At 37.7% G+C, this 22,051-nt stretch overlaps 1 protein-coding gene across 1 annotated transcript in view; it reads right to left on the reverse strand.

Annotated features, from left to right (window-relative positions):
• LOC107712326 (dystonin-like) overlaps positions 1 to 15,332 on the reverse strand; it is a 120,240-nt gene extending 104,908 nt beyond the window's left edge. The window contains exons 1-8 of the mRNA XM_016517550.1: positions 14,361 to 15,332; positions 11,569 to 11,735; positions 9,573 to 9,685; positions 6,039 to 6,145; positions 4,833 to 4,952; positions 4,138 to 4,233; positions 3,909 to 4,036; positions 480 to 573 (exon numbers count right to left, since the gene is read on the reverse strand). Coding sequence (XP_016373036.1) covers positions 480 to 573; positions 3,909 to 4,036; positions 4,138 to 4,233; positions 4,833 to 4,952; positions 6,039 to 6,145; positions 9,573 to 9,685; positions 11,569 to 11,735; positions 14,361 to 15,089 — 1,554 coding nt within the window. The 5' untranslated portion in view covers positions 15,090 to 15,332. The remainder of the gene's footprint in view (positions 1 to 479; positions 574 to 3,908; positions 4,037 to 4,137; positions 4,234 to 4,832; positions 4,953 to 6,038; positions 6,146 to 9,572; positions 9,686 to 11,568; positions 11,736 to 14,360) is intronic.
• Positions 15,333 to 22,051: the final 6,719 nt, after the last annotated feature.

The raw sequence follows: 22,051 nt of genomic DNA on the forward strand, positions 1-22,051 counted from the left end.
GTGTTTTTTTTAACTCTAAAACATGAAATGTGGAGTTATCTGCTTTTGCCAAAAAATGACTGTTGGAGTTATCTGCTTTTGCTATAAAACAAACTTTTAAAAAGTAAAAAAAAACATACTTTCAATGAACTTTAATATTGTAAATTACCTGTATTTGTTTAAGTTATTATTACTTAATCAAAACAACCCAACTGCAGTTTGATTGATATTACTTGGAATGCGCAATAAAAAAAAGTGATTTCTGAAAAAAAAATAAAAATGGAGTTATTGGTTTTTGCAAATGAACTTCTCATGTATATACTGCATATTTACTTGAGAGGTAAAAATTGTGATTTTATTTTTTTTTAGTCTGCTAAATGTAAACCTCACTCAATTTTGTTTTTAAAGCAAGAACAAAAAAGCAAGAAACAATAAAGCAAGAACAAAATTTAATTTGACAATTACTGGAAATTAAGACAAAATCCAGATTAGGAACTCACCGACTGCAGAGCCGTCCGCGCTAACGCTAATTTGTCCTCTCCGGCTACGCAGTCTCGCTGAACTCTGTTTGCAATCTGCTGTAGCATTTCAAGTCTACGAAAACAAAAGACAGGTACAATCAAACATCAGGGCACGTTTCGTACAGAATTTTGCACAGGAAACCACAAAGCACGTCTAATTCTCTCCCTGAAGCACGTGTGGCTCCCTCACCTGGGTCCATACACAGAGCAGCTATTGAGATAAAGCGGTGTGCTGGACAGAGGCTCATGTGCTACGTAGAGCAGGTTTTCAGCCGAGCCCAGGCTGGTCAGAGTGCTGTCACTCACTGATGAGGTGCTACTGCAGTACGCCAGGTTGCTGTGCATCATAACAGACTAACACTATCTTTGGCCAACCCAGAGAATGGCGTTTACCACCCCTCCATCAGCAGCAGAGAGCCCAGCGGCCATCTACAGTCCCAGATCCGCACGCACCACCCTTCTGACCGCACCTGCTTCCAGCCACTGCTATTTATAGGCTCATACCGATGGCAGAGAAGCCAGCCCACAACAGCATCAGCCCCAGGTAAAACACTGAGCGCTGCTTTTTATGTGAGACAGATGATCCAGCACAGGTTCAGACAGTTAGGCTGAGAGAGACGGGGGGTGTCACACCACACAACACATTCCTCTGCCTCATTAACAGTCATTTCAACCATTTTACGGCATTGATAGCAGTGCTGTTATTATATAATCATGTGTACATAAAAGTGCTAATAAATATCAAAAGCATGAGTGATTTCCATTTATTTCCAGGTAATTTCCAACACCATGTTTTCACCTAAATATTATGAGTAACAACAGTGAACTGCACAGGTGTGACAGTCATTTCTGTGCAGGAAACAAAACTAATCTCTGCTGCACAACCGGAGTGCTGGGCAATATAATTAAAAAACTGATGCCTTCTGATGACATTTAACCCTTGTGCGCTCCTCATTTGGGAGTCACACTCATGGTCTTTGCGGTCAAAAGTGACCAGACACCTGACATGTAACTTTTTTTTTTCAGTAAAATCAATCTAATATATTTGTGTTCAATAATATTTTTTCTTTTCTATTTTGAGAGAATTTTATGGTACTAATTAATATTTATGCGATAATTATGATCAATTTTTCCCATTGAAAAAAGTATTTAAAAAAATCTAATTTTTTTTAAATTATTTTTCAATTAATGCAGTATTTCAGATTAAAATAGAGACTAGGCCTTTAAAATCCCTTTAAAAAATCTAATTTTTTTTTTATTATTTTTCAATTAATGCAGTATTTCAGATTAAAATAGAGACTAGGCCTTTAAAATCCCTTAAATCACCTCCTGGTGAGAGCAAAAAAAAAACTATAAAAACCTGTAATTTCATGGTGTAACCACTAGATTCCTGTACAGTATAGGACCCTATAGAGAGGCTTGTGAATTCCCTAGTTGTTTTTATACATAATTGTTTACTTTTATTAGGTTGTGGATTTAAATCAAACCTAAACACAGACAGCATTTTGTTACACAAAACATTAAAATTCTATAAAAATGTAACAAAAATGAACAGGAATGCTTTATCAGAGCTTAATCCTTCTGGGTCTGATCTGATTTTAACCTCATTTTGGCTATATGGTTATAAATAAGTAACGAACACGCACACTATCAATACTTGCTAATTCTTAAACTTTATTAAACGCAACGTTGCGTTTAATAAAGTTTAAGAATTAGCAAGTATTGATAGTGTGCGGGTTCGTTACTTATTTTTGATTCAACTTTGTTTGATTTTGTTCCCATGCACCTATCCTCGTTTCAGGTGTGCTGAGTTTACGTTGATTGGCTATATGGTTATAGCCATACCAATTAATTTGAGCATGTATAATTCTGTATGTGTGTGTCTGTGAGTGTGTGTGAGTGGATGTATCTGTTTCACACTCTTGATGTTTTAGAGTGTAACCCCTTCCTTGCTGTCCACTTTTTTACTGCATTGTAGTTTAATTATTGATTTTATTTTACATAGTTGCTGTTACAGTCACACCAGTTCATAAGTGTGTGTCCGCGCGTGTGTGAGTTGGTGTGTAGATTTTGCACTCTAGATGTTTTAGAGTTTCACCCTTTCATTGCTGTGCAATTTTTTCTGCATTGTGGGGGATTTGTAGATTGTACACACAAAATGTTTCTGTATTTTCTATTTTTTTTCCCATTTCCCATTCATTTCCTATGGTCGGTCATTTTTGACTGAAGACCATGAGTGTGACTTTTTTTTTTTAGGACCACTTAGCTTTTTCGAATCATGCCCTTTTTTGTGTGTTCACATACCAAGTGCCATAAAAGTCACCAAGTTTCATACCATTCTGGTGAAGCTACGATTTAAAAAAATTCAAAATGTAAAATTCTCCGGTCAGAAGTGACCGAAGACCGCACAATATATCTTCAACATAAATTTGAAATGCATAGAAGGGTGATTTTATCCATAAATAATTACCTACATACATTTTTACTAAAACATTAAAACTGCAAACATAAAGGCCCTAATTCCTGAACCATAAACAGAACAAAGTTCAGTGTTAATTGTGCCTACAAAACATTCTTAATTTTTTCTCCAACAATTCATTTCAATGCATTCTTTGACAATTTACATAAGAATGGATTTATGAATGATTGACACACCAGTTGAGCCCAATGACGTGATGTTTTTAGATTTACAGAACACTCCCTCATTTCCCAATTATCAGATATCAGATATATATTGAACAGATTGTTGCGCCCCATCTGCTGCTATATTGAATTGGTAGGGATGCTCAAACAAACTGAGCAGTGTTTTAAAAAGCAGCACAGTGTTTAGACTTTTAAGGAGAATGGCATATAACAAGCTGGTCTACAGAGAAAGCCACCATTAGCATTCACATTCATCTCAATAGCAGTTGCTTGGCTGGTGCAGGACTGATCAGATTAGAAATCTGCCATCTTTGCTTATAGCAGGTTTTTTAAGCTAATTTCACGCTTTTAAGAACCCTCCATAAACAAGAACCTCTTTAAGAACCCTGCACTGATAAAACACCTAGTAAAATAAAAAATATATTGGTACTATAAATATTGCTTGAAAAAAAACAACATTTTATTTCATCAGAATATACAGCTAATTTTACCAGCAGGAGCTAACTGGAACATGCCAACATGGTCAACCTTTGACATAATGTGTCACTGTACATTGGTTGAGATTTGCGGAAGTACTTTAGTGGACATTTTTAAGTTTGTATTGTTGCCAGTTTGATATGATAATAAAAAATATTCAAAATGTAAATGTCAAAAACGTCAAATAGATCCTAAGTGAATTCCTCAGTGGAATGCATGTCATCCACACCCATATTCTTTCATTAAGAAATAGCGATGGAGAGATAGCGTGTGTAAATCATCTCATACCTGTCCACTTCAGGCCTCAGGCTCTTCTCTCTCTCCAGCATGGCCACGATCAGCTTGCCCCATTCCTTCTCCACGTCATTAGGATGGTATCCTTGAGGAAGCTGGATGCGACCGAACTCTATCCACACCTACATCCCAACATACAGCACAGTTCAAGACATCCCCTACATGTGCCACATAAACGAACAAAATATGAACGATCAAAAACATAAAAACGAAAGATACAAACCTCTAGCATTTTGTAGAGATGCTTGATTTTGGCCTTTTCGTTTTCTTTCGGTGGTATTTCATTCTCTTTAAACTGTAGATACTGTGTATAAAGTGCCTGTAAAGTTCAAAAGGGTTAGTTACGACAAAACAAAGCAAAGAGATGTCTATCCATCGAGTTATGAGTGTAGAAAACCTGTACTCTATGCTTCTGCTCAAGGAGAAAGATGGAGCTGCTCTTCAAGTCTTTAAAGAGGCTTTAATAGTTGTCACGAGTCGCTATCTATTTGTCATGGAAATCCTCTGAGCCTCAGGCTCCAATACACTATGCAATGCTCTCAGCAGCTGCTGATCCCTGAAAAAGCACATCTGTAAATGTCTGCTATCTGACAAATTATTACTTAAGATATATCTGCCCTTTCATAAATTAAAATGTAAAATTGGTGCAGGAATAGTTCACCTCAAAACTCCCCATTATGTCTTTCCAAAGCTGCATGTGCACTAATTGTACAAGCTACTATCTGAGCCACATTTCTCATTTCCAAATAATAAAAAAAGAAAAAAGAACATTATGTTTTGCATAAATATAAGGTCTGGTTTATGATTAGTTTTTTTTAATGTGTAAACATTATTTACATCATTTCATGGAAAAATCAACTGTTTTGAAAATATGTAAATACATTCTTAGAAGTAACGTGAAAACGTGAGGCATCTCACCTTAAGTTCCACAGGATTGCTGGGGAAATTTCTGTCTGACATAACAGTCACATTGTGTTTGATCCACTGGCTGAGGTACTTCACCATGTTCTGGAATTCCACCCATTTAATGTCCACATCCTGTTTCAGGAACACCATCAGTCAACTTCTGTTTAAGATCTACATATGTAAACACAGTCATGCTTCCACCAATACGGGATAAATTTATAGGATGTGTCACTTCTTGGCTTTCCTGTAATATACTGTATTCAGTTGTTCATTTATTCAAGAATTGCAAGCATGTTGGATTGAAGGTCAATGTGTCTTAAACAGGAACCAGTATGCACACTGCATACTCCTCAATGTTCTGGGAAAGATTCCAAAGAATCAACAGATTCCTTAGGAGCTTCCAACTTCGTTTCATTTCCTGCATAACGCGCCTCCAACTCTTCCAAGATACACGGAATGCTTATGTAATGTGAAAATGTAGACACAAAGTTTATTTGCATAGACCAAGCAAATTCACCATCCCGCCCAGATAAAACCTGACTATAGTAAGTCAGGTAGCTGATATCATCCATGAGGTGTTTATGTACTATCAGCCTGAGTATCCTCAGAGAAGAGTCATACAATTTCAGAAAGTGCACACATGCAAAAATGTCAAAATGAGGTTTACTTTAAAGTACATTTTAAAGCATTATGTACTATTAAACTGTTGTTGTGTTTTAAAGTACGCTTGTTTTATTATCATAATTACAACTGTGTGTTATTCAATATTACTGTACATTTAAAGTTAATATATTTTAAATGTACTAAATTGTAACTTCATTACAAATGACAAATGTTTACTTACAAATATATTTAAATACATGACAAGCTTCAATATAAAGATGACATAGTATATTTTAGTTTACTATTGTCATGCTTGTCAGTACATTTGGCAGTAATTATGAAATGACATATAAAGTTAAAAAAATTTAAAAAGTTATAAAAAAAAATAAAGTTATAAAAAACAATAAAGTTATAAAAAATAAATATATAAAGTTATAAAAAAACTATAACTTTAAACTCTATGATAAACTCTGAAAACATTACATTCAGTTCACACTTAAGTATATTCTTTTAAAGTATATTTTTACTGTAATAATACTCTTTTTAAAACTATGTTAAAGTGTACTTCTTTTTCACAGGGGTAGTGACATTATAACTATATGTGATTGTACTTACATTTGCACTGATGCCCTCCATACCCTCCGGTACTTTCGGGAAGATGTCGTATAACGTTGATACATAAGTAATGACAGACTTCTCGTCCGGAGATGACAAATCCACATCTGCTCGAAATGGACAAACATTTGATTAGTTCAAATGCTACTTTATAAAACACTGAACAGTTTTGCAACAAAGAAAAATTTGTTTACGGTTTTATTAAGTGTTGAATTCACTGTTTAGTCTGCTGAGGAGAGTGTTAGCCATTGGGCGCTAAATACTATTCTTAGATCCCAGTGTTGTTTTACAAATGACCATGAAATACTGTGAAACTGCAGGGCGAAATATCTGACATTCAGACTGCAGCTCAGATTCAGCAACGCTGTATGGAGGAACCAGTTGTGCTGCACCAGAAAACAACACGTCAAAGCTGAATCACTTCAGAAATGTGGTAGAGTTGTGTTAACTAGCAGCTCATCCTCAGTCTGAGACAACAATCACATCTCAAGAGTCTCACACATCACTGAAACAAACAAAGATACTCTTCGGCGTCATTGTTTGGAAGCGGTTGGCAACCTCATAGATTTCCATGAGAAAACGGTGGCATAATAATGATGAAGTTGTTTTCAAATGACATTGTATTTTTTTTAGGGCTGTCGTTTTAGTATGTTAATTTAATTAATTAGTTACGTAAAAATAACGCGATTAAAATATTTGAATACAATTAACACAGACCGCCCCACCCCAGACCAGTACGTCATCTTACATTTTATACAGTTGACTGTTGATGAACATGATGCAGTTATATGCCTTTAAAATGTAAGATATTGGGACAAAAAAAATGTTTTGTCTCATATTTATATCATATGATAGGTGATATCACACGAGCAGCGAGAGCAATATCACACGAGTGCTGTTTTTCACCCAAATAGCACAAGTTTAAATGTAATTTAGTTCGGTAAATAAGAAGTTAATATTGTATTATTTATTTAATATTTTAGTATTTTAATATCTAATATTTTAGATAGGCTACGTAATTGTCTGTTTTTGCTCAATTTTGGCAACAAAAATATTACCTATAAATGGGTTAAATTGGGATTTGCTATGTGGGGGGGCTCTATGGTATCGAACTTATATATATATACTGTATATATATATATATGTGTGTGTGTGTGTGTGTGTGTGTGTGTGTGTTTTGCAAATATGATTTATTCTGAAGCAATATTCTCATTTTATTCAATATTTATATATTCAATATTTTATCCAATGGCATTTTTTTTTACCTTTAAAGAGGGCATTTTCCCACTAATCTCATTTCAAATTCTTACATTTGATCTTTAAATTCAATTACAATAATGTGATTATCTTTACGTTATCAAATAAAATCATTTACACTGAAAAATACAACTGCATTAAATAATAGTATGAGATTCTTTTAAATATTTTTGAATATACAAACAAGAAATGCTGGAAATTATACTTTTAAACTAAATTAAAACGCCAGTAGGTGCCAGTAGTGAGCGTTTAATGAGTAAGTCATTGAGTCGTTCATTCAAACGATTAGTTCAAACGGCAGATTCATCAAATGTTTATGCGTGGGCTAACGAAACTTTGATTCAACCGATTCGTTCAAAACACGGAATCAATCAGCAATGAATCGGCTGTTGCTGTGAGGTGCGCTGTGTTTCCGCCTAAAATGTAAGTGACCTAATATTATTGTATCTGCTTGTTGAACTGTTTATAGAACTATTAAACAGTCGTAATGGTGAAAACGTTGTGTGATGTTGCCTAACTAACTGCATTTTAAATATAAAAACTTTCCATTTTGAATTTTTACCTCAGGATGCTGAGTTTCTTAGTGTTGCGCGTTTTGATTTCTGCTGGAGAGGCTGCGGGAGCCTCGCCTCAGCAATAGGTGCATAATATACAGTAGCTATATCCACTATTCTCCACTTACTCTAAATGTAATAAAATCAGAATAATACTTGCGTTTTGGTGTTTACATAGTTATTTTTGGTTACTGATGTTTTAATCATGTTACTTGTCTGGCGTTAATGAAGCGTTAATGTCGAGCCCTGGAGTCTATGTGCCGGGGCTCAGCCCCGGACGGCCCCGGTCCAATTTAAACCCTGCCTATAAAACCACAGCAGAACTGTTGCACATATTCAAGCACCACACAGCGGTGATTCATTACTGAATGAATCCATGTTTTGAACGAATCGGGTGAGCCAATGATTCAATGTCCCATTCATAAAGAGAGCCATTTACTTCATTCCTGAATCAATCAGCAGTTTGAAGGAACTGAATGAATGAATGACTCAATGACTTACTCATAAAGACATTTACTGCCACCTACTGGCAGTATTAGTTTCTCATTTAGAGTATCATTTCATTAAAAAATAAAAAAAAATAAATAAAGTGATAGTTCACCCAAAAAGAAAAATTAATTCATCATTTACTCACTCTCATGTCGTTTCAAACCTGTATCATTTACTTTCTTTTACGGAAAATAATCAAGAATGTTGGTAACCAGAAGTAAAACAAGACTGTTTGGTAACCAAGCTGATTTGGTTACCGATGACCTTCACTGTAGGAACAAAAATACTGAATTTTTTCCCAAATTCTCTTCTTTTATGTTCCACAGTTTATGCTAGGCCGTTGTAGCCTAAAGGTTTATATGTAATACAAATACATGTTATGTTGAATCAAATAAAATATTTCTTTCTAAAGCTACGTTTTATAATATCTATACTTGATATTTTCTCTTATAACACAAGAATGACTTTAAATTATCTTTTGTGGGTATTTTTGCAGCCAAATTTAATTTGCAATTAATTCGATTAAGTGATAGTTCACCCAAAAAGAAAAATTCTGTCATCATTTACTCACTCTCATGTCGTTTCAAACCTGTATCATTTACTTTCTTTTACGGAAAATAATCAAGAATGTTGGTAACCAGAAGTAAAACAAGACTGTTTGGTAACCAAGCTGATTTGGTTACCGATGACCTTCACTGTAGGAACAAAAATACTGAATTTTTTCCCAAATTCTCTTCTTTTATGTTCCACAGTTTATGCTAGGCCGTTGTAGCCTAAAGGTTTATATGTAATACAAATACATGTTATGTTGAATCAAATAAAATATTTCTTTCTAAAGCTACGTTTTATAATATCTATACTTGATATTTTCTCTTATAACACAAGAATGACTTTAAATTATCTTTTGTGGGTATTTTTGCAGCCAAATTTAATTTGCAATTAATTCGATTAATTAATCACCACATTATGTAATTAATTACATTAAACATTGTAAACACCAAATTGTAAAGAAGTGTATAGACGACTGAGGTAGTATCAATGAATGAAAGATTAGTGGTGGATGAATGTCACCACTTAAAAAATGTAATTTAATCCATGCTTAAAAAGTAGTTAAATGTTAACAATAACTAACTGATAAATAGTTATTAAACACAGGCAAAAAACTTTGACAATATAATCATAATGCTAAATGATGTAACGTGCATGAGGACATTAGTTTGGCGTTGAAACTCACCCTCTGGGTCCAGCAGTCGGGCCACACCAAGCTGCTCGGCCACACCAAACGCTTGTTCTAAGTTGGATCTGCTACTTTGTGTCGATACTTTGCTCATATCAACCAGGTCGGGCCTGAATTAAGACAGAACCGTGACAATATGATCTCACTCCACAATCTCTGCGTGTCTGATATCTTTCAGTGACAGATATGTTTTGTATGACACACCAAGATCGTGCTTTAATCCAAAAGTGCTTCAATTAATGGAAACAGACATTTTCATTTCTGTAAACTGACTCAATGTTCAGACAGTGTCAAAGAGAAAGTACGCACTAAATCAAGGGACATCATTTACATAAAAAGCATTTAAGGAACAATTACACTTTGCCTAGAGAAAATTAAGCCTATTTTAGGACCGTTAAGCATCTTAACTGCCCCAAAAATAGGCTTCATTTTTCATTCTTTTGATATTGAGGTGAAATATGACCCAGGCATGTTCTTGACAGGGTTCGTGAGATTCACTCATGAGGATCATCATTAACCCATTACTAAACCCCTGACTGACAGGAATAGTCACGGCAAAAACTCTCTTTGCACAAAGAAGTAATGGTAATCTGAGAACTGTGTCTGTGCGTGTGTTAGGTAAAATGACATTTCATCAAACTATAAAGAGCAGGTTATGACTATGAGGCACAACAGATCATTCTAAGAACAGAGATGAGAAGTAAAGATATAGGTGTATATACATTAAAGCTCTGTCCATCTGTAACCCATGTCACTTCCATGATGTAACATTTTATTTCAGAGTGAAACAGGATATTCAGTAAGAAAAAGACTTAGTTTTCTCCATCTGTAAGGGCCTGTTTACACCTGGTCACTTAATGTGTTTTTAGTGATCTGATTTGTTCAAATGGTTCCATTTACATTTGGCCACATAAATGTGTCTCTGCAAAACGGATACAAATCCGATCTTCAATTCCCGCGCTATATGCAAATTTAACGGAGTACACATCAACGAAAGCAACAGATATGCGCTGCATTTTATTCATTATCGGCCAATTTCAAAACCAAAGACCACAATAGGAGAGAGCGTGGCATCAGCACTCGTAAAATCATTTAGTCTCACTACTCTTAATGAAGATGACTGTGTGTTGAGCTTCTGCGACTCATTTTCATTTTCATTTGCGGAGTTTGCGCGTTGGCTTGCTGAAGAAATACTAAGCTACTCATCTGCGGCGATGCGTGTTGCATTAGCGCTGTCATATCTGACTGTAACATGTCATATAGCCTATAACACGCTCTCACGTTTCTTTTTTAAAAATGTTTAACACTTATGTGGTTTCAACAACCAGATGCATTTACACTTGTCCAGTTTCGTCGTTTGAGTGATCGGTTCTAAATGCATCTCGAAAGCACTTCGGAGGACATTTACACAAGGTCTTTTCACAATCGGATACCTATTAAACGCATTAAGTGACCAGGTGTAAACAGGCCCTAATCGACTGGTTTGTGAAAAGTGCCTATTTACACTTGTCACTTCATGTGTTTTCTCAAATCAGATATACAATTATAGCCATAACACTCACTCACACCTTATTTCTTTAACATTTTGTAAACAGTAAAACCACATGCATTTACACTTGTCCAATACTGTCTGGAATCTCCTGAAGTGGTTTGAGACGCACCAGATTGCAATCTGTCTCGAATGCATTTCAGAGGGCATTTATACCTGTCTTTCTGTGATCTGATAGTTATCCGATCAGAGAAAATGCATGAAGTGGCCCTACATGAAGTGTAAGTAGGCCCTATATGACAGGTGATGAGAGGGGAGGGCTAGGTGACAACACCTAAAAGAAAGTTTTCAGAGGCACAGCATACATAGTTTACCCCCCCAAAAAACTCTGAAAATTCAGTCATTATTTACATGCCCTTTAACACATGAAACCAGAAACAAACAACCATGTATATTTGGACATGGATGGATATTTTTTGGAAATGGACATTGCTGTGCTGTTACCTGTACTTATGAATAATAGCATTGAACAGTCGTCCATCCCTCCACGAGGTAGTGAAGTTGTCACAGCGGACGCCTACATAGCCTTCGGTCATCTGCTTGGACCACAGCAGAAGTCTCTCCTTGGCTGTCATGTCCTCGGACTCTCCTGTCACGTGGATGTCCGAGATCTGCAGACAGGAAATATGACATGTTTTTGTTAAGAACCTCTGTTATGACATAGATACGGATCCGGACCTAGTCATACTCAGCAAATATGTAAAGAAATGGTCATTTCGTAACACAATTTTTAAATTGATATAAAAAGAATTGCTATGTAGCACAGTTGCATCTTTTCTTGAAATTAATGTACAGTTCAGATTACGTCATTTAATTGTTTTTGCCATAATGTAAATTCAAATCTGTTCTGTAAATATTCTAGCAAAAGCTTCAAGAGTTTAGAATTAAGAATGAATAAAATACATTTCTGTCATGACAAATCTCGGATGGATTGGCATGGTAATGTACAATGTTAATGTATTTGGTCTTGGTGGAATAGATCTGCTACGCTCATGCTAGAACTCTGTATATATCATGTGCACACAGAAAACGGATTAACTGTTTATGTTAATCATCTCACCTCTATGAAAATACATCATTTTAAAAAGAGATCGGCACAGCAGTAATATAAAGACTGTCTGCACCCCAGTGTAGGTAGCATTTGAAACAAATGCTGTCTATATTATAATAGCATTGTATATAAATACTATTGTATTTATTATACTGCACATTTTGGATGTGTCACTCCGATTGCAGGTCAAACAGACAATTTAGGTGCATGTACACCTGGGTGCAAATAGCCACTCCATAATAAAAATGGGATCACTTGTGAGCAAGCAGAAAAGTGTGCAAAAGTGCACTACATAATGCAATGCATTTCCCCACACACAGATACTGTTAAATTACAGCCAAAGGAATCAGTGTCTGACTTATTAATCTAATATTAGCAAATATCTGTAATTTGGCCTTTTTCGAATATCTGTTTTCTGCTGTTTCAGCAATGAAGCTTAGCTGATACACGTAGAAAGGCTGATTCATGTTAACATTTGATCAGTGATTTACCAGCACAGGTTGGTTGCTCTGTTTCTTCATTTAGAGCTATTTATAGTAGCCTCCACGTAAGCAATAAATCATATTAAATGTATTTTTATTATAGCAGTGAACATAATAAACAGTGACCACTAGCACAGACGTGTCCACTGACCACTAGAGATCTCACATGACTTATCACTCCTAAGAAGGATGTGCAGCTCTAAAATCAAATGCCTGGAGCAAAGCTAAGCCAACACCTACTGATTTAATAGCTCAGTCTTTCCACACCCACAGTCTATGTGCTCTGCTGCCTTCTGACAAGCTATAATTACACTGGCCGGCAGATTCTTTTGAGTTGACTTGAATGTCAGCACATTCATGTACTGTACACTTAGCAAGCTGCGAATGATTATTAAGCTGTTGGTTTTAATATGTTGTGGTATAATGTGTTTTCTTAATCCAAGAACCGAACACACCAAAACATGTCAACTCTGACTAACCACTGCCATGACTCTCAAGATGAACGACAACATTACAGAAACTCTGCATCATTCATTATAAAATGCCTAGTTTCTAGAATCTAGATGCTGATGGGTCAATATAGCTAAAATAAAGAATATAGTCACTGCTATGACACAAAGTATCTGTTACTAGTTATATCACAAGGCAAAATAGAGGTCAACTATTACCCTTAGTATCTTCTAGTGGAAGGACCCACTAAATTAATTTGCTTGTGTCTCAAACAGTAGAGAGCATGGCACTAATAAGTGTCACGGTCCCTGATTCCCAAGAAATGCAAGAACTGATTAAATTAATGCAGTCGCTTGAGATAAAAGAGTCTGTAGTTGTCCTAAATATTTCTGCTATGTAGTACCTATTTCAGGCAATCAAGGCTGTTGTATAGGTGTATTCATGTCAAGCCGGAATGACCGTGAATATGAGATTCCTTGAAAAAGCATTCACGTCCTTGTAGAACTCAAAATAACAACTTGTAAACTCTGACTTTTCTGAGAGCCCTGACTTGCACAGCCTGACCACTACAAAGTCTCGGGTTGTCATCTAGTAATTATGGCAATTACAACATGGAGTAAACGCAGCATGTCTCATGAGTATTTCTTAAGTAATAGGGCTGGGACAATAAATCGATGCATCGTGATTCGTGGATCGATTCTGAGATTTTTGGGAATGCATCGTGATTCTCTCTCGAATCGATTCTGAGCTTAGTTTTTAACAGCAGATGGCGCTCTAGGCTAGTTTTTAACCACACACTCGGTCACCCGCACAAATGCTCACGAAGAAGAGCGCTTGCGCGTTCGGCTGAGTAATGTAAGTGGTTAAATGTACTTGCACATTGGCTTTTAAGCTTTTATGATGCAAGATTAATGTAAACACAGCCCACTGTGAACATCCTTGTAATTCGCTTCAACCTTTTCGAACTTTATGAATGATTATTTTAGGTTCAAATGGTGCGTGTGTAAGGAACTGGAAGCAAGCAGAATACAGCTATTTCTAAAGGACGCAGTGCCATCTGCTGTTAAAAACTAAGCTCAGAATCGATTCAAGAGAGAATCGCGATGCCTTCGGAAAATCTCAGAATCGATGCAGAATCATTTCTCGATTCACGATGCATCGATTTATTGTCCCAGCCCTATTAAGTAATGATACACAAATTGTATTGTTGCACCATAAATGGCATCTCATATGCCGACAGATGCTGATATTACCTCCTGCTGTTCAGTAGAAGCATGTTTAAGATCTTGTTGGACAGTATCCAACGTAGCCTGGGAAACTAAACCTCCCGAGCAAGTGTGGGCCCTCCTCCGCTTCCTGTGCACTTGAGTGTCCCATATAATTTTGGAGAACTCCTCCATGTTTTCCAACTGATGATCCACACTGCTCCTTGAAAAGCCTTTTCCTCTCAGTGTCTGGAGCATATGTTCCACCGCTCCAAAACTCGCCGCCCTCCTCAACTGCCTCCGCAAGAGTTTCTTTTCAAAAAGGCCATCCTTTGAGGCGATGCTTCTGGAGCTCTTGGTGACCCCACGTAGATTATGCTCTGCAGTGGGCCTGCTTTTGTCCTTATCCATCTGATGAACACCTGGTCTTTTACCGCTTTTACCTCGGGGAACTGGGACTTCTCCAACATAGACCCCATGGCTGATACTGGGCTCCCTGGGCCTTGGAACCTCGTCTTGCTTCGAGTTCAATGCATCAACCCGATTGAGGGAATTCCTACCGGATGTGACATCCTCCAGGTCATCACTCCTACAGCTCTCAGCCCCATGGCTTCTCAATGAGTCAGTAGCACTGAACTCTGCGGATTTCCTCTTCTTCCTCCTTTGAAAGTATCGGCGTCCACTGAGCTCCTTTTGTGCAGGGCTGATTGGGGCTTTCGTGGGATCAACATAACACTCCTCCTTAGAGCCCCTCACACATCCACACATATTACCCATGGCGCTTGGTCATACTAACAAGGCTGCCCATCAAGAAAGTTTCACTTTTTCCTGCCAGCTGTAAACAAGTTCAGCAAGTTCAAGAGTTTCTTATCCCAGGAAATAACAGCCATCTTTTCCCCGGCAAGTGTTTCAGTTAGAGGTGATGTCAGACAAATCAGCCGTAGTCCAAATATCCAGAGTGGAGCGGATGATGTGAACGCCTCTTGAGACTCGGCAGAGGACCGAGACACTCCAAACAAACTTCAGTTTCCTGTATTGCACGTTCGCCAGCCTCGCTCCACAGCCCAGCCCTTTCTTCTCACGCTGCCAACACACTGAAATCTCAGTGACCTTTGAAACCTCACCCTTTGCCCTGATCCTCCAGAACAAACACTATAGAGATAGAGGCACCCGGTAAGCAACAGAAACTAACACTGCTGTCACAGCTGAGGAAACGTCACAGTCCTCATGTGATGTGTAAACACAGCCACCCTCGGAGCCCTGCTGGTGTTGAGTTTCCACAGGCTGACTCCAGCTCCTCAGCAGTTGGAGGCTGGAGAGAGAGAGAGAAAAGGGAGGGGAGCGGGACAGACTCTCATCCGTTCCCTGATGGCTTCTGTGTGCCGCGTGTGAAAGCTCTGCTCAGCAAGTTGAGCCATTCGGATAGGACGTCCCAGGCTGAGAGAGAGTCATGGCCTGTCATGTGGCCTTTAAAAATAACAGGACAACGTGGCTGACTCTACAACATGACAAAGTGTGCTGCCCCAAACGACAAAGCTCTCTGTTTGCTCTTTAATCTGGCTCGAAACAAGAGCAAAGCTTTCAAAAGGATCACGTCCAGCACGTAAAACAAACATAACCTGTGGTCATAGAAATGGAAGATAATAACTTATATTGGCTATATAAACTCATTTGGAGGCATAGTTGTAAAATATAATTAGCTTATACAGCAAGTTATTGATCAAACATTCATTTAAAGTTAATTAGTAGTGTTTGCTAAGGCAAGAATGACTAATTAGGCTAACTTGTTTTAGGGATCCCAACAAGGGGCCAGACTTACTAATAGCTTGTTCCAGCGCAAACCCTCTTTAGGCATTAAAAAACTACTGTCAGGATTTACTGAAGACAAAACATTAGCAATGAAAAGGCGTGGACATAGTTATTTCTGCGGCTGACCTTATTGCATATGCATTTGTAGGAGTTTCACTTTCAGACGCAACATTTACGTGAGGAGAGTATTTAAAGGAATCATGCAAGGTGATTTATTAAGGTTTGTGGCAGTCAATTTACTGGTATTTGCACCATTATTTACTGCCCCCAAAAAATGTCTTAATTCATTTTGCGGCTGTGTTGTTAGTAGCTTATCCGCACACACATTATCATCAGCTCTGCTTGTTTGCGACCATATGCTAATTTGCACTGCTCTCTGTAGATCATGCTGGTCATTATAGAAATGATCTGACTGCATCTGTGTTCTTTAATGTGCACACTGTCAGTAGAGCAACTGCAGAACTTCTCACTTCCATCTGCGCTCTCACGCTAATTTGCCCTGTTTAGTAAATCTGGCCCAAGATTTGCTAATCCTTTTGCCACATCTCACCACTATAATATCACAGCGACCTGTGTATGGATCCCTTAGAAACGCATTCGTTCGGTGCGCCCAGACCCACTGACAGTCTTTTCAGTTTGTTTGTTTTGACAGTGGGTGATTCCCCAGAAGGGCTGCTTTTTAGAAATGTCCATGTTAAATGGCAGCTAGCTGACTAGTTCAAATTATATGCAGCAGCACTCTTCATTTGTATTCCCATGCTACTCTACAACATACGATATGCTAGCCAGGCCTTCTTCTGTGCAGACCTGATGTAAACATGAACAAATGAATGACTTTGCCTGGAATTTCCCGCCAAATCTGACCCGACAATTCCAAATTTAAATCAATATTTCAGGCTTACTGTACTGAATCAGAACAAGGCAGTTTTGAACACGTTTTTACTAGTTCAGTAATGCAATCTTGATCAGTTTGGAGCAAAAACTATTTTGTAGTGCCGCTTTAAAAACAGTAAAGATAAAACATCACATTGTTGCACATTATTGCTGGAGGTGATGCGGATACACCCTCAACACACCCTTCATTCATGAACTTCAAAGCATGCTTGTAAGGCAAAAAAGACCACTAAAACAACATAATGGCTAATGCCAGCTTGATTCAGAGTCAAATGTCTTTGTTTGCATGTTCAAACAGACAGTATTCAGTTTGCAGCTGTGGATATTGTATTAATGAATAAACACGCTCTCCAAAATCTTTAATTACATTAGTCATTGCCTGAAGAGCTGCAAACAATAGATGTAAATTCACAGCGAATTGCAATACTTCATTTGTTGGAAACTGGATACTTCCAATGAAGAGACCGGAGGTTCAGAAACACGGTTCAGAAATCATCCCTGAGGAGACTAATGTCTAGGCAGAGCCATCAAAAACAACTCTATGTATCCTCTAACTGCAGATCATGAGGGAACAGGCCCACAGCCACTAGCGCCGCATGCCCAACGGCTCGCGTGAGAGTGACAGCGGCAGGTGCTCGTGCACGTCCCCACGCTACCTGTCAGCAAGTTTCATGAAGCCAAGCATTATTTAACACATTCTTCAGCTATGCCCCAGATATCAATTTTTAGAGTTGTTTTGTAAGCCTTCAGCCCATTGTGGGCGTCAGGGAAGCCGGGTCAGCGTGGTTCGCGAGATCGAGGTGCGGTGAAGTTGTCGGAGCCTGTCGTTCCTGCATTCCTGCTCTCTGTCTGCTGGAGGAGTGAATCAAGAAGAGCGGTGATGCTTTGACTTCTGGTCGAGGCCCGGGTTGACTACTGCTACAGGCCACTGCTAAAATTTTTCAATCATAACATGACCTCAAACCAAACATGAAGCCGAGGCTAGGATATTAATAGCCTACTGCAGTGAACGTAGGACAGCGTGTCCGAAATCAAGGGAATATTTGAACACATTCATGTTTGCAACTGAAGGAAACCAAACAGAGAGGCACTGCACACATTTTTTTTTACTTAAGTGAAGAAAATGTGACATTAAGGGTGTTTTCACACTTGGTTCGATTGCTTGGTCCGAACCCGAGTTCGATTGCTCCCCCCTCCCCCTGCCCCCGCTGGACTGTGTTCACATTATATTATTTGGGTCCGAACAGCGGTTCGTTTGCGTCATCAAGCCAGCAGCTGTTTACCCCGTTGCTTAGTAACGATGGCGCAGGAGAAGACGGCAAAATGCGTAGCATTGCTCTCTTCAATTTTATATTTATGCTTTTGAACCGTTGGTTTTGTTTCCAAAGCTTCAGTACATATACGTCTGCCTTATGCAAATGCTCTAAAGAACTCTGAAGGCGAATAGAAATGAGATATACAGCTCTCTGCTTGCAGCGCGTCAGTCACGCTCGTCAGGAAAGTGAGTGAAATACACACAAACACACATTTTTATCAAATAATACGTAATTAATAGCGGTTCACTTCCGCGATTTGGTACGATTGCGTTCACATCAGCAGCGAACCGTACCGGAGTTCACTTGAACCGTACCCTTTTTAAGCGGACTCGGGTACGGTTCGTGGGTGCGCTCCCGAGTTCGGAAGACCGCGTTCACATCATTCAAACGTACCGAACTCTGACGTCAATCGAACCCGGGTGGGCACTAAAAGTGCTAGTGTGAAAGCACCCTTAAAAAGCTGTGAGATATGATGGGCAAAGACCTCCTTCTGATGCACGTGTGTACACTGCAACAATTAAAAAGCAGCGCAGACGGAAAGCAGGAACTCGTCCTGTGTGAACGGCCCCTCTCCACCTCAGTCTTATGAACTGTACATTTGTTGCAGGGAAGGTTTCACAGGCTCAGACCTGCAAATGCGCAGCTGCAGCAGAACCTCTGTGTGACCTCTGCGTGCAGGCAGCTAAAGCACAAATTCTGCAGAAATACTGCAGGACTACTGTGAGACAGTTTTTTAAAAGCCTGTCACAGACATAAAATGCAAAAAAAAAAAAAATTCTCTGCAATTTTCATCTTTAGCTCAGGATGGCTTGTCTAGCATCAGCACTTTTTTTAGAATATTTAGCAATAAAAGCTCTTTCATTGTGAAAAGCATAGTTTTTTCCATTATTAGGGAGCATATAGAATCTGAATAATTGAGTAAAACATACAAGACAGATCTTGTGTACGTGATGACACAAATATTTCCCATGTTCAGCTACTACATGTTGATGCTAAAATAATGATCCTAATAAATCAATCTCACAATGCAGTTACTGAGGAAAATCACATTGGCCTAATTAAAGATTCTGGCACATCACAGCGTTTCATTAAAACAGGGAAATGTTCCTGCATGAAGACATTACAGAAAATGAATAAACGCCAAAGCGGGCCTGAGTATTTGAGTGAACACGCTCTGCAGACTGACGGATAGAGCTCACTGCACTCCACCTACAACTAAACAATCATTATACTAGAACAGAAATATGAAGACAAACTTTGAATGCCTTGCCTGAAAGATGAAAAAAAGCCTTGAAACCTGAGGTTTATTTATGGACTTTTATATTTATAGTTTTAACACTATGTGGTTGCCGGGGTGTTGAGAACTTCCTGCACCATGGTTTTGATGGGCGACGGCTAAGGTGTTCTGGCTCATTTCTACCGCATTATTAGCAGTAAATAAATACTGTGTGGTCTCATAAGCTCTTTTCAATAAATATCCGCTCACCCTTGAGGTAATGTGAGTTTGCACATACATGTCTGACCTCTTGTGGTCAGAGAATGGACTGCAATATTGACATTTGATCACTATTTCTCATTGTGAGGAATAAAAAAAACCTACATCAAGCATCAAAAGCCAATAAAAAAACAATACAAAGACGTTTCATTGTTAAAAAATTCTGAGACTTGACTGGCTAACCTGAAAGTGCAGAATTATGGTCCATATTAATCCCAATGTCAGTTTTGGGTTTCCGTCCGTTATGTCATCATTCCTGATGTTCACCAGCTTCACCTGAGAACACAAGCGTTATACAGTTTTGATGAGTGATATGATGACACAATCAGAGGTGGACGAAGTACATAAATCAAGTACTTGATTAAAAGTACTGATCCGTATAATAAAATATTACTCCAGTAAAAGTAAAAGTACTCAGTTTTCAATTTTACTCGAGTGAAAGTACAAAAGTACATGATTTTTTATGTACTTAAGTAAAAAGTACCGATAGATGAATGTTTATTTTGCAGTTTTATATAGGCTACTTTTATCATTTAATTTTATATTAGCATATATTTTTTTATAATCCTACTGCTCAAAATACCTGGGATTTCCCCAAAATAACCAATAAGGAAATAATGAATATAATAAGGACTTAATAACAATATAAAAGCAGACGTCACATAGGGCTAAATGCATAGCATTTGAGTAAAACTGCTAACATTACAGCAGCGGGGAAGATGTACGTGCATGAGTTATTTTATTTAATCTGTGTTATTTTAATGTTTTTTGACCTAAAACATAGAGACTCTGATGTTAATGTGTCTGCATTCAAGCATTTCAGTGGGCTTAAACAGATCACCCTTTACAGCAGATATTTGAATCAGTGAGTTGTCGACTCGAGAACAACTGCAGTCGGTTCATTCTAATTCGTCAATGAATCGTTTGGTGCGGATTTGCGAACTGATTTAAAAGGTTCATTGAAAAGAATCAGGTCGTTCATGAATCAGACACCGCTTCTGCGTCTCAGAGCACGTGAAATATTATAAGGAGTAACTATATGTTTTATGAAATGTAAAATGTAGTGAAGTAAAAAGTACGATCTTATGCTTTGGAATGTAGTGAAGTAAAAGTAAAAGTTGCTCAAAATAAAACTACTCCAGTAAAGTACAGATACTTGAAAAATGTACTTAAGTACAGTAACGAAATAAAACTACTTCATTACTGTACACCACTGGACACAATCATGCAGCGCTCTGCAATCATTCCATAAAGACACATGACTGCATATATAATGGCATTTCCATATAATGCTAATTTCCATTAATTGTGCGATCTGATGAGAATGAACTTCATCCACTGTCTGTCTCGCCCTTTTACAGGATTGATGACTCATAGACAGATGATTCCCTGCACATCCATCAATCAGTATTGTGTTATCATAATTCCCATGTTAACTAACACAGATGAAACATTAAGTTAATAAATATATACGATTACAATAGTAAATGGTTTATGTGTGTTACATGCATTTGGGGTATTTTAAAAAGAATAAATTAGAAATTCTTTAAAAACTTAACCGGTGCAGTGTTTAGTTTCTATAAAAAGCTACACAAAGCTGTATTTATGCTACATAAAGCTGTGTTTTTCTGCAAAGCTGCTTTGAAACAATATGTTGTGAGACAATATTGTAAAAAGCGCTACACAAATAAACTAGAATTGAACCAAAATACTTTATATAAAAATGAATGATGGCAAAAAGTATTGGTTACACTTTATTTCGATAGTCCACTTTAGACATTCTATTAACTATAAGTAACTTTGTAACTACATGTCAACTACATGTCAACTAATTCTCATTAATTTGCAACTACATGTCTACTAACTCTCAGAGTAGACTGTTAGGGTAGGTTTAGGGTTAGTAGAATAAGTTGACAAAGAAAGTGTTAGAAGATATTAAGCAGACAGTCTACTAATACTCTACTAACTGCTAGTTGACATGTAGTTGCAAAGTTACTTACTGTTAATAGAATGTCTAAAGTGGACTATCGAAATAAAGTGTTACCAAAGTCTTTTATAATGCTGCAATTAGAAATGCATTTGCTTTCCAAAACAAATCCTTGCAGCAATTCTAGACTATACACATAATTCTAAGAGCAATAAATCCAATAAATCTATAGCAGTGATTTAAAGTTGTCAGTGTCTCACCACAAGAGGGCACTAGAGGACAGGAGGTACAGGAGGTT

Source organism: Sinocyclocheilus rhinocerous, unplaced genomic scaffold (genome assembly GCF_001515625.1).
Source record: "Sinocyclocheilus rhinocerous isolate Xijiao unplaced genomic scaffold, SAMN03320098_v1.1 scaffold358, whole genome shotgun sequence".
NCBI classification, from domain to species: Eukaryota; Metazoa; Chordata; class Actinopteri; order Cypriniformes; family Cyprinidae; genus Sinocyclocheilus; species Sinocyclocheilus rhinocerous.